This window comes from Oratosquilla oratoria, chromosome 42, assembly GCF_046742065.1.
Source record: "Oratosquilla oratoria isolate Oo_2021 chromosome 42, ASM4674206v1, whole genome shotgun sequence".
Taxonomy (NCBI): Eukaryota; Metazoa; Arthropoda; class Malacostraca; order Stomatopoda; family Squillidae; genus Oratosquilla; species Oratosquilla oratoria.
The window spans coordinates 39,744,873-39,758,892 of record NC_134818.1 but is presented as its reverse complement, the minus strand read 5'-3'; the positions used below and the strand labels follow the sequence as shown (position 1 = coordinate 39,758,892).

The window sequence follows — 14,020 nt, the reverse complement described above, 5'->3', positions numbered from 1 at the left end:
TCTGAGAAGTATGATAGAGGTTACTGGGCTGGATAGAGTGAGGAATGAGGAGGTGTGGAGGAGAATGGGGGTGGTAAGGGAGTTGGGAGATAGGGTGGATGAAAGAGTATTGGGATGGCTTGGACACATGGAAAGAATGAGTGAAGAAAGATTAGTAAAAGAGGTATGGAAGGCAGATGTGGAGGGAGTGAACATGAGGGGGTGACCTAGGATGAGATGGATGGATGGGGTGAAAGGGGCTTTGGGGAAGAGGGGAATGTCTGAGGAAGGACGGGAGAGGACAGAAGACAGGGGTGAATGGAGAATGGTTGTATATGTTGTTGTGATGCTTGAGGTGGAATGGTTGGGGGAATGGGGGGTGAGGTAGTATGTGTGAGAAAAACTTGATGCAGCCCGAAGGGATTTCTCCGTCTTTTCCTTTTCTGCATGAGGGGATGGAGAGGGGGAGTCACCGATTTAATGAAGCGGCCTTGCTGTGGATGTGCTGTGTCTTGCGACACTGCTTCTGACCCAGGGCAATGGACAAGATGCAGGGATGACCTGTCATCCAGGAGGTGCCAAGATAAGAGGGTGGGTGGAGGGGAGTAGAGTGTATTAGGGATGGAATGGGTGGGAATGGTTTTTATGCCTTTTTCTTTTTCGCTTCCTCCCTTGTAAGAGGGAAAATGCCTTTGGTATATGTATGTATGTATGTACTATCTTAGCAACATGAAGGGTCATCCCTGTCCCTACCACCCCACTCAGGTCAAGAGCAATATGGTGAGTTGTTGTACTTCTACAGCAGAGCCAAAAAACAAAAGCTGATTTACCCCCACTAATTCACCATATGGACTGCCTTCCTCATCCTCTCAAAAAATAATTTATCAATCAAATGACTTTCACTGTGCTGCATTACCCAGAATGAAATATCAGTATATCACTGTACCATGCATGTTAAATAATGAATTGGAAAAAAAGAGGCCTTGGAATTGCATGGTACAATATGCATTTAATTTTAAATGCTTTGATCATATACAATTTATAGCCATAAATTCTTCAGGAGAATAAAATTATTTGGTCTCAGCAAAATTAGAATTAGAACAAAGGGACAGCTGGTAAGCAAAGGTAAGAGTTAATTTTAAAATGCCTACTTCAACAAACCTTGATCTGATAGCTTGGAGATTTGTATTTATCTTTGTGTACCCCTGAGAGTGGTTTTTTATGTCCACCTTCAATAAAATGGTAGAGCTCTCCAGCAAGATTCAAATCTGTAAAACCAGCTTTTTCTCCCCCTTGGCCAAACATGACCAAGCCAAGAGCTAGGCCTGCAGCCAATGAATACGATTCTCGGTCATTGGAGTTCTCCATCTCTGGTCCTGGGGGTCGACCAATCTCCTGCAGAAGCACTTCAGCCATGTGACGATGGGCAGTATCTTGGTATACTAAACCAACCCCAAGGATTGCTGCTACCTGAAAATGGAAGACAAATATGAAACTACACAATGTTGGTGTGAATGGAAGGCTAGCAAATGAGCTCTCATTCAGTGCTTTTTCGACAACAAGGAAACACCTAAGTTGTGTTTTTCAAGTGACTGCTATGGTACAATAAGTATCCAGTTTGATGTAGTGTATTAACACACAAAATGGAGGAAAGAAAAGAAGAAAAAAGAAAAAATTAACCAATGAAGAGAGGATTGGACATGAGCAGAATCAAGTCACCACTGGGGGAGATACCGAAAAAAACTTGTTTGAATGATAACCCCAAAGTCAACTCAAAGTTGGGATACCAATGCTTTTTCAGGATTTCCATTAGAAAGAGGACTATTAGGTAAAGGTTCAGATGCAGAAAGAGAAACTAGGTATAACAATGTACTAAGAAATCAGGATATTAATGACTTGATGGAGGAACTACTAGATTTAAAAATCTATTATAGAGCAATGCACAGAGAGATGAGCTATCTATGAAAAGCTAATGAAGAGAGAGCTTAGTGATCTAAAAATTAATTAAATATGGTCAGAAGTGATAACAAAAGAATGAAAAATGAAGATTAAAACAAAAATGAAGTGTTTAAAAAAAAAAGGTCAAATAACAAATACAAGCAGTGACTGAAAAAGTTAAGGAATCAAGGAAATGGATCTATAAAAATCAATGGAAACTAGAACATGAAAATCAGAAAATAACATTTAAAGAAATAGTACAACAGCAGGTACAGGAAAATGCTTAAGACACGGTAAGGTAAAAAAAAAAGAAAAAAAAAAAAAGGAAAACTGGGTAAGAGGCACTAGATAAAAAAGTGCATTGTAGTTTATGGTATTAAAGACAAATATACATACATACATACACATACCAATGGCTTTTCCCCCTACATGGGGGGGTACCCAAAATGAAAAAGGCATAAAAACCACTCCCACCCATTCCATTTCCTATATATTCCACTCCCCTCCACCCTCCTCCCTTCCTCCTATCTTGGCACCTCCTGGATGACGGGCCATCCCTGCACCCTCTCCACTGCCCTGGGTCAGAAGCAGCGTCACAAGACACAGCACATCTACAGCAAGGCCGCTTCATAAATTCAATGACCCCCCCTCTCCGTCCCCCCATGCAGAAAAGGAGGAGACAGGGAGAAATCCCTTCGGGTTGCGTCAATTTTTTTCTCATACATATTTCCTCACCCCCCCATCCCCCACCCACTCCCCCTCATGCATCACAGCATCATCTATACACAACCCTTCTCCATTCACCCCTATCTTCTGTCCTCTCCCGTCCTTCCCCCACAGACATTCCTCTCTTTTGTAATGCCCCTTTCACCCCATCCATCCATCTCATCCTAGGATGCCCCCTCATATTCACTCCTTACACCTCTGCCTTCCACACTTCTTTTACTAATCTTACTTCACTCATTCTTTCCATGTGTCCAAACCATCCTAATACTCTTTCATCAACCTTATCTCCCAGCTCTCTTTCCACCCGTTCTCCTCACCTCCTCTTTTCTCACTCTATCTAGCCTAGTAACCCCTATCATACTTCTCAGACATTTCATCTCAAACACATTCAAACTCCTTCTCTCTTCCTCTCTCATGTTCCATGTTTCTGCCCTGTACAGTGCTGTTGGCACAATCACTCCTTCATATAACCTCCTCTTAGCATCTATTCCCAGATGTCTATTTTTCATTACACTTTTTAATCCAAGGCATTTACTCGCTTCTCTCAATCTACATTCTACCTACACCCCCATTCCTCCCCTTCCTGCCACATTCGCACCCAAGTATCTAAAACTATCCATTTCCTCCAGTCTTTCACCCTTAATGCTTACTTCCAGCCTGTCACTTTCTCCCCTTATACAGCTCATCACCTTATTTTTGCCCACATTTATCTTCAGCTTCCTTCTTTCATACACCTTCTCAAACTCTTGTCACTAACTTCCTCAATCCCTCCTCTGACCCTGCTACCAGTACAGTGTCGTCTCCAAACTACAACTGGCTCACCTCCCACTTTTCTCCATTTTCTTTAACCCCTTCCATACGGTGACACCTAAGTAGGAGTCATGAGGAGCAAGTGGGTACGCGAGGCTGCCATATCGGCATCTTGATTATATCTATTGTAGTTGTACCTGCGTGACCCCCATACTCTGTAAACTGGCTTCATCATATTTTCTATGGCTATCAAAATTCATGGGTGAAAGAGAACAAGCATTACAGGGGTTATTTTATTTTTTATAATGCGAGTATTATGACGCAATATTGCACGTCTGGCAGCTAATGCTGCCCGCGAGATTTTGGCCTGGCGTGAAGAGGTTAATTATCTCCAACCCCTGACCCACTACCCTTCCATTCACCTCTCACCCCCCCCCCCATCCATGTAAAGATTAAACAGCCAGGGCGACATAACACATCCCTGACGAAGTCCCACCTTTACCTCAAATCATTCACTCTCTCCATTTCTAATCCTAACACAAGCTCTACTACTCTCATAAAAACACTTGACTTCTCTTAACAGCTTTCCTCCTATCCCATATATCTGCAGTACCTCCTACAGTGCCTTCCTGGGAGGTACTGCAGATATATGGGATAGGAGGAAAGCTGTTAAGAGCAGTCAAGAATTTTTACGAGAGTAGTAGAGCTTGTGTTAGGATTAGAAATGGAGAGAGTGAATGGGTTGAGGTAAAGGTGGAACTTCATCAGGGATGTGTTATGTCGCAAAGGTAACTCTGAAAAAGGTACAAGTGGGACAGGAATTGGACAGAGATTGAAGAAGTGGATAGGATGGGACAATACTCTAGAGAAAAACACTATAGGCAACAAAAAATCAAACTAAGGTCTCAAATGATAGATGAAGAAATACTATCAAAACCAGCAAAGTTGGCAAATAGTGAAAATTACAAAAATGTATGGATAAAAAAGGAAATGAGAAATGAGGAAAAAGAGGAAGGAAAGACACTTAGAAAAGACGCAAATGAAAAAAACGAGAGAAGAACGGAGACTGAAAAGAATGAGTTTTTTTTTAGAGTACTGAACCTGAGGCTGAAAAAATGGTTAAAAGAGAGAGAAGAAAAAATTAAAAACAGCATATACTAACACAGACAGCGTTATTTCAGGACTAAACAAATTAAATGACTATCTGTCAATAGAGAAACCAGACATAATGGGAATTGTGGAGACAAAATTAAAAGGTCCACTACCATCAAATACCATGGGACAAAGTCTATACAACCATTGGGTGAAAAATAGAATGGAGAAACAGGGTGGAGGAGTCATGTTTTTGACTAAGAAAGGTTTAAATGTGACAAAGATAACAGAAGGAAAAAATAATGTGGAATTGATTATGATTAAAGTTGAAAACAGAAATATGAAAAGTAGAAAATTTATAGTAATCTATGTGCCCCAAAAACAACAGATAATGATCATTCCAAAATACTAAAAGACAAAAACAAAACATTAATTGAATTGCTGAAAGGAGGAAACATAGTAATCATGGGTGACTTTAACTCAAAAGAAATGGATTGGGAAGAAATGACAGTGAAAGGTGGAGAAGAACTTTGGGGAAATATTCTACTGGATGTGACCATTGAATACACATTGACTCAATGGGTAAAGGAAAATACCAGATATAGAAATAATGAACTGTCAAGACTAGATTTAATATCTACATCAGAGCCTGAAATCATGGATAAAATGGTATACAAGACACCAATTGGGAAGAGTGACCACGTACTAATAGAGTTTGAACTAAAAGAACAAATTGATTTGAGAAGAAATGAGAAACATAGAAAAGGAAGACTAATGTACAACAAAACAGATTTTGAAAAACTGGGACAATTTTTTTTTTAAATGTGAACTGGAAAAACTTCTTAAATGAAGAAACAAAGATGGAAGAGAAATGGAATATATTAAAAGAAAATTATAAGGAAGAAACAGACAAATATGTACCAAAGAAAAAACAAGAACAGGTGTACATAAAGTGCTTGTATAACAAAAAAGTGTAGCAGGATCAGAGAAGGGAATGAGGAAGTTAGTGACAGAGTTTGAGGTCTGTGAAAGAAGGAAGTTTAAGATAACAAGGTGATGGGATGTACAAGGGGAGAGAGTGGCAGCAGACTGGAAGTGAGTATCAAGTGAGAGATACTGGAGGAAGTGGGTAGTTTTAGATATTTGGGTGCGAATGTGGCAGGAAAGGGAGGAGTTGGGGTGGAGGTAGAATGTAGATTGAAAGAAGCGAGTAAATGCCTTGGTGGATTAAAAAGTGTAATGAGAGATAGACATTTGGGAATGGATGCTAAGAGGAGACTATATGAAGGAGTGATTGTGCCAACAGCACTGTACGGGGCAGAAACATGGAACATAAGAGAGGAAGAGAGAGTTTGAAAGTGTTTGAGATGAAATGTCTGAGAAGTATGATGGGAGTTACTTGGCTAGATAGAGTGAGAAATGAGGAGGTGAGGAGGAGAACAGGGGTGGAAAGGGAGTTGGGAGATAGGGTTGATGAAAGAATACAGGAATACCTCACTATACAACCGAGTTGTGTTCTCAGCTGACTGGTCGCAATGCAAAAATTTGTATATCAAGGTGGTTTTTACATGTAAATAGGGGGGTTGTGTTCATGGACCCTGTCAACCCCCTCAATTTTTGCCTGGGGCTTTCACATATACCCAACATTTGTTTTACCTACTTCATAGCATTCAGTTGTATAGTAAGGTATTCCTGTATTAGGATGGTTTGGACACATGAAAAGAATGAGTGAAGAAAGATTACTAAAAGAGGTGTGGAAGGCAGAGGTGGAAGGAGTAAATATAAGGGGGCATCCTAGGATGACATGGATGGATGAGGTAAAGGGGGAATTACAAAAGAGAGGTATGTCTGTTGAGGAAGGATGGGAGAGGAAAAAAGATAGGGGAGAATGGAGAAGGGTTATGTATAGATGATGCTGTGATGCATGAGGGGGGTGGGAGATGGGGGGTGAGGGAGTATGTATGAGAAATAAATTGATGCAGCCCAAAGGGATTTCTCCCCGTCTTCTCCTTTTCTGCATGAGGGGACAGAGAAGGGGGGGTTGCCAAATTAATGAAGCGGTCTTGCTGTGAATGTGCTGTATCTTGCGACACTGCTTCTGACCCAGGGCAGTGTGCAGGATGCAGGGATGGCCCATCATCCAGGAGGTGCCAAGATGAGAGGGAGGGAAGAGGGTGGAGGGGAGTGGAGTGAGTAGGGGTTGGAATGGGTGGGAGTGGTTTCAATGCCTTTTTCTTTTTAGCTACCTGTGTAAGGGGGGAAAAAAGCCTTTGGTATATGTATGTATGAGGCTAAAGATAGAGACAAAGCCTGGGAGAAAGGCAAATATACATCAAACTAAGAAACGAATATGTAAAAATACGCAGGGAAGAGAAGAAACTATGAAAAGGACATAATTGAAAAATGCAAGGACCAACCTATTCTACAGGTATATGACAAACTAAAAGATAAACATGAAATAGTGAAACTGTGTGAAGGAAATAATGAATATATAGATGATGTACAAGGTAACCAAAAAAGTTCAGTCCGTTTTTAAAGGAAAAAAAGAAAACGCTCTACAGTATGTGTAACTTATATTTAGTCTTCGAAGTAATCGCTATCGGCATCCAGCACCTTCTGCCAACGTGTCTCCAGCTGTTCAATCCCTTTGCGGTAAAACTCGGGGGTTTTGGACGCAAAGAAGTCCATGAGGGCTTGGCGCAAGTCTGCTTCATTGGTAAAGGATTTCCCACGAAGATGATTATCCAGGGAGTGGAAGAGGTGGTAATCGGATGGCGCAAGGTCAGGTGAATAAGGTGGATGGCACAAAGTCTCCCACCCAAGTTGCTGTATGGTATCCCTGACCACTCGCGCGACATGCGGCCTGACGTTGTCATGGAGGAAAAGCACACCTTTGCGATTCACCAGTGCTGGCTCCTTCTGGCTCAATGCCTGTTGCACACGTTTCAATTGCTGCAAGTATAGGTCTCCAGTGACCGTTTGGCCCGTTGGTAGCAGCTCATAATGAACCACCTGATGACCTGTCCACCAGACACAAAGCATAATATTGCGTGGGTGCATAGGCGGTCTTGCGGTGTGAGGGACAGCATCCTGAGGTGACAACCAATGTCTGGAACGTTTGGGAGTTTCGTACAGAACCCACTTTTCATCACTGGTAAGCATTCGATTGAATAAGGATGCAGTACGATGGTGAGAAAGCAGCGATATGCAGGCTGCCACTCGTTGTCTCTTGTGGACCTCCAACAGCGTGTGCGGAACCCACTTGCTCAGTTTGAACGTCTTACCTAGGCGGTGCAGGTGAAGTCTAACTGTTTCATCGGAAATGTTGAACTGTCTTGCAAGTTCACCACACGTTAGACTACTGTCCTCTTCAATGGCCGCCTTCAGGACTCCGTCATTCAAGACCTGTGGTCGTCCACTGCGAGGCTCATCACGGAGGGACAAATCTCCCGACTTGAATTTTTTAAACCAACGCCTTGCAGTACGTTCATTCACAGCACTATCCCCAAACGCTTGACATATGCGGCGACTTGATGCAGCTGCTGATAAGCCCACTTTGAAGTCGTAAAGCAAACAGCCCCGAACGAGATCTGTAGACACTTCCATCCTTCTCTGCTGCTATCCGGTGTATAACTGATGGGTGGGCACTGTGCCCGTGTTTTCATAACGTCTGATGTTCCTACTTTCGGCTGTTCGAATTTGAAAACAATTGCTACACGCATTGCGTATATATTTCAACTTCATTCAATGGCTAATCAAAAAACAGACAGAACTTTTTTGGTTACCTTATAGAAATGGATGAAATTATGATCAAACATTTTAAATCTGTATTCACAACTGAAAGTTCACAAAATTGGAAAGAAGGGCAGAGAGCGAGATCCCCCCCAATGAAAGAAATAATGGTGACACAGAAAGAAATAAGGGACCAAATAAAAAACCTTGACATTAGAAAGTCACACAGGCCAGATGAAATTGCAAATTGGATATTGAAAAAATGTATTGATGAACTAATGGACAAAATACACAAGATAATTGATTTCTCACTCAAAGAAGGAAAAGTGCCACAAGATTGGAAAAATGCAAATATTGTACCAATATACAAAGGAGGGGACAAAGAAATTCCAACCAACTATAGTCTGGTCTCCCTTATAAATACAATAGCAAAAATATGTAATAAAATTATCAACAGTAAATGGATTAAACATTTGGAAGAGAATAATGTACTAAATCCATAATTTGGATTTAGACATAGAAGATCATGTGCCACAAACTTAATTTGGTTTTATTTGAGCCTAATAGAAATAATACAATAAAGGGATGGATGGGCAGATTGTGCCTTCTTAGATTTACAAAAAGCATTTGACAAAGTACCTCACAAAAAGATAATGAGAAAAATTGAAACAAAAGATGGAGTACAAGGAAAGTTAATGGAATGGATGAAAAATTTTCTTGAATGGGAGAAAAATGAGAGTGGTACTTAGAGACAAGTACTCAACCTGGAAAGAAATGATAAGTGGAGTCCCACAAGGTTCTGTACTGGCTCCAATAATGATTGCTTACACTCTCTGGAAAGATGCAGAGTGTGGGGTGATCAAATAGAAGTGTTCAAGCGGATCAAAGGCTATAACAAGGGTGATGCAAACAAGGTCATCATAATAAAACAACAGGGCAGGACTCACAGTAATGGGTATAAACTGGACAAATTTAGATTTAAGAAGGAAATAGGGAAGAATTGGTTTACTAATAGGGTGGTCAATGAATGGAATAAACTTAGTAACCATGTAGTAAGCACTGAAACTATCAGTTGTTTTAAAAAACGATTAGACAACTTTATGGATGGGGATGACAGGTGGTGATGGATACGGAGCTGCCTAGTGTAGGCCTTATGGTCTCTTGCAGTCTCCTTTATTCTATGTTCTTATGTTATGTTCTCATATTCTTATATAAATGACATGGATGAAGGTGTGGAATGTTATATGAACTTCTTTGCAGATGATGCAAAACTACTAAAGAAAAGAAGTACAGAGGAAGATTGTAAATCACTACAAAAAGACCTGGACAAATTCTGGGAATGGAGTCAGAAGTGTGAAATGAATTTCAACATCAAGAAATGTAGTATAATAGAATTTGGAAAAAGCAAAAACAGAATATCGGGACAGTATAGAATTGGTACAAAGGAAGTTAAAAAACTCAATTTGTAACTATCAGCAATGACAGGGCACCATACAAACATATCAACAAAGTAGTCTGAGAAACTTTCAATTTACTAAGATCAATGAAAGTGGCCTTTGACCACCTGGATGAAGAAATGGTAAAGAAAATATTAATCACACTGATAAGACCAAGATTGGAGTACGCACTGACACTATGGACACCCAGTACTAAAAAGAATGTAAAGAAATTAGAAAGAATTCAAAGAGCAATGACAAAGATGGCACCAACGCTCTCCAAATTGGCACACAAACAAAGGCTGGCCAAACTCGAACTACCAACCCTGGAACAAAGAAGAGAAAGAGGAGATCTACTAACCATCTATAGAAATATGAAAAGGATGGACGTCCTTGATATAGATGATTTACTAAAGTGGGATAAAAGTGGGTAAAAGAAAAAAATTAAAAAGAATAGTTACAGAAGAGATCTGAAAAAGAATAGCTTCCCACATAGAGTGGTAGATATCTGAAACAAACTGAATGATGAAACAGTGAGTGCAAAAACTATACAAGAATTAAAGATCAAACTGGATGCTGAAAGGTACAAAAGTGGGTCACTACAAGCATAGCTCTCTTCCCGTAAAATACAACTAGGTAAATACAGTTTTGTTCAGAAAAAAAAAAAAAAAAGTATTATATCTACCTCAATCTAGCAGTGCAAGCTTATTATCTTTCTTTTTTCTGGATTATTGCCACAAACCTTCCACTTATAAGGATATCCTCTAACTAATAAATGTTTAAACTTGCAACAACAAACCCATTTGTTTGGCAGTACAACTCTTTGTAAGACAGAATGAGAGTGGGTGAGAATGAAGGAGAATATGCAAATAAGAGTATAAACAATGATAGTTATCTCACTTGGACAGTATGAGGGACATCAAGTTCCGTGGATGTTGGAGGCAGAAGACATTCCAGGTGAACACTCAATAACTTCGTTGTGGTCACATCCATCGTTCCCCTTTTGGAAGCTGCAATGCCGAGAAGAAGACCAACACATGTCATTTCATGCCCACGTGTGAGATAATCATGCATATTGACTGTTGCAAGATTTCTCAAATGTCCAGTCAATCCAAGAGCCATGAGAAAACCAGGGTGTTCAGTAGGAATCTCAGTAGACCCTTTAGGCTTGTTGTATACAATCCAGGTGGAGTCTATTTCACCACAATTGGGTGCTATCTTTAGTCCAGCTGCAACTCCATTATGGAAGGAAGGCCACATATTCATATTTGGTGGAACTTCAATGTTGGACAAGTCTATACTTGTGCCTCGGGGTGGTGCTTTGCCTGTGAGGTTCAGCCTTGGAATCGGAAGAGTTTCTGTAATCACTGGTGCTGTTGTGCAGAGTGTAAACATCCCTCTGGCAACAGGAAGTGCCATTGTTCGTATACAAAGGGCATAAAGATGTCGCTCCTGTTCCTCAACATAGTCATGATCAGAAACATCTGGCCGTTGCGGAATGTTGATGGTGACAGGCTTAGAGGAGGAGAGCATCCGCTGCACTTCCACGATGCGCTGGTCTTCAGGCCACCGGAGACTCAACATATCAATATCCAGACTCTCCATTCCATCTTCCTCCTCCTTTACCTGTTGGGAAATCTTCTGCATCTCTGGACTTATCTCAGACTTTTGCAATGAAGTCACCTTAATGTTGAAGGGGTCATTTACCCCAGAGTTCTTCTGCTTACCACACTCCATTGTTTTTTTGTGTGCCACCAGGTCTGGCCGCTGGATTAAGTGGTATGCAGAGGCTGGCCAGTCCTGTGGTGGTGAAGGTCGGCAAAGATGTTGGGCATTCATAAGCATAAGGGATATTCCGGGTGGTAGGAGCTGTATGTCTCTCTCAGTGAGACCTAACTGGTCTGTTAGTAAGACGACCTTTTCATGAATATTGGGGTCAGATTGGTTACGGCTAGTTAGCATTGATATGTTGCAGGTATTAGGTTTATGCCCTGTGGGACTAATTCTTTGTAAGAACCTTTCAACTGAAATGTCCTGCAGAGAACAATCTGTGGCAGCTACAGAATACAAAAGAATGAGATTCTTGGTATTGCTACACACATTTGGGATATATGGAAAGGGGTCAGGTTCCTGACCAGTCATGATGGTGTAAATGTGAACAAGAACATTGGGTGGCTCATGCGTGAAGTACCCTGGGAGGGTTAGTCTGGAGGCTTGTTCTGGAGAGACTTGAGTTGGAGGTCCATGGAGAGGAACCAGGGTAGGGAAGTCTCTCCAATAGTGGTGAAGGAAAATGGGAACACGGAGATCTGCAGCAAGCTGGTCCAATACAGCCACCAAAAGACCACACATCTCCCAGTGGAGTGTGTTGAGCTTGAGTTCTTCATAAACGAGATGGAGAGTGTAGAGTATGGCCGGCAGGTGACAGAAGAGAGGAGCTTCTGCATTTGCTGTACCTTGGCGGATTCCCTGTTCCCTCTGCAGCATACCCACTGGTTGCAGACCCAGCACCTCACTCAAAGAGTTCCCTGCTGCCATGTGGTATGTGGAGGACAAGAGGTACTCCCAATCTGAATCTGATCCATTTTCTGCTGCCCGGAACTTCTTACATGCAGCAACGGGACTGCACGAACCAGAGCATTCTAGAGGACATGAGAGGGTTAGTTTATCAATGTCATATCCCATCATATCCAGTAGAGTTTTTGAGAAAAGGTGCCACTCACTGTATGGAGAGAAATCTCCGTTTCCTGGAGCATTGCGTGTCGAGTACCATTTGTTGACAAGCTGAATGGCAATGTCTCGAGGAAGGATGTATTTAAGAGCTGTGAGGCACTGAGCAACAATTGGTGATGAAGAAACTCTGGGCAACTCTATTCTGAAATAGCTACCACTCGCATGCTCGAGAGTGACATGAGTATTTGTAGGGTCTAATAGAGCAACAATAGCTGCTGACAAAGGCAGAGCCGGATCATCAGAAAAACTTTCAATGTGTGACCTTTCATGGGTGACAGGAGAGAGGCCAACAACCTCGAACTTAGCATCTGCAGCTGAGGGTGGCCGACTTGATGTAATAACACTGGAGCGACGGTGTGGTGTTGTAGCTGGTGAGTGCAGTCTGGAAGATATGTTTAAGGATGAGAAGTCCCGGAACAGTGATGAATTAAAAGCTGGCAGACCTGATATGTGCACTCGACACACCTGCACGATTCCGTTATAGAGAGCTAAGTTACTGTTTCCATCCACCACAAGCATCATCTTGAGATTTGACAAATGTTCGGCATCCTTTGCAGGAATGGATGTTATGCTACCAAATATTATGCTGGACATATTATTTGTGTGATCATACTTGATACAACGCAGGAGGCTGTGTCGAGAAAGCAACAAACACAGGAACCGTTGGCCCACACTATCCTCAGTGAAAAATGCCTTACTAGCCCGACCTGGAGTGTTTTCTTTCCACAACAATTCAATGCACAGATCAGGTATGAGTGGCTCTGGTTCTAAACACGTGTCATTCAAGAGGGCCGAAACAGAAGAACTACGGGGACTTCGATGTAATGGTGACCGACATGGAGAGGGGCTCATGCCTAAGCGAAGGTGCTGTGCTCCAAAAACTGAAGGTGACTGTGTTCGGCTGAAAAAACAAAACCATATCAATAAAGATTGAGAGCAAATGCATTTAGAGAAGGAAGATGTAGAAAAAAAAATAATAATAATGAAATAAAATAAAGAATATATACTGTAGGAAGGGGCAAAAGCAGCCACATGGGGTAAAACTGGCCATTGTCTTTGTTACATACCTAATTATAACAGACAGGGAAATAAAACCACCAACTACTATGTGTTTTGTATAATTCTTTCCTCTATTTTGTTGACGAACATAATTAGGTATGTAACAAAGACAATGGCCAATTTTATCCCATGTGGCTACTTTTGCCCCTTCCTATGGTATTTAAGCCATCTATCTATCTACACACCATGGGCTTCTTCCCACTTATAAGGGAGATAGCCAAATCAAAGGCACATCCACACTCCCACCTATTCCACTCCCATCCACAACCCTTGTTTCCCTCTCATCTTAGCTCCACATGGATGAAGGGTCATCCCTGCCTCATGCACACTCCATGAATCAAAAGTAATGCAGCAAGACATAGTATATCCACTTCATGGCCACTTCATTTAATTGGTGATCCCTCTCTCCATCCTCTCATGCAGAAAATAAAAAGAAAAGACAGCGAGAAGTCCCTTTGAGCTCTGTCAAAGTATCATCCAATCATCCATACACAACCATTCTCCACTCATCTCTATTGCCTGCCTTCTTCCTTCCTTGTTCAACAGTCATTAACCTCTTGTTCAGTTGAGCAGTA

At 41.5% G+C, this 14,020-nt stretch overlaps 1 protein-coding gene across 4 annotated transcripts in view; it reads right to left on the bottom strand.

Annotated features, from left to right (window-relative positions):
• shtd (anaphase promoting complex subunit 1) overlaps positions 1-14,020 on the bottom strand; it is a 443,338-nt gene that overhangs the window by 343,203 nt on the left and 86,115 nt on the right. For all 4 annotated transcript variants that reach the window (XM_076179508.1, XM_076179510.1, XM_076179511.1 and 1 more), the window contains exons 8-9: positions 10,554-13,287; positions 1,141-1,449 (exon numbers count right to left, since the gene is read on the bottom strand). In XM_076179508.1, the coding sequence (XP_076035623.1) occupies positions 1,141-1,449; positions 10,554-13,287 (3,043 nt within the window). The remainder of the gene's footprint in view (positions 1-1,140; positions 1,450-10,553; positions 13,288-14,020) is intronic.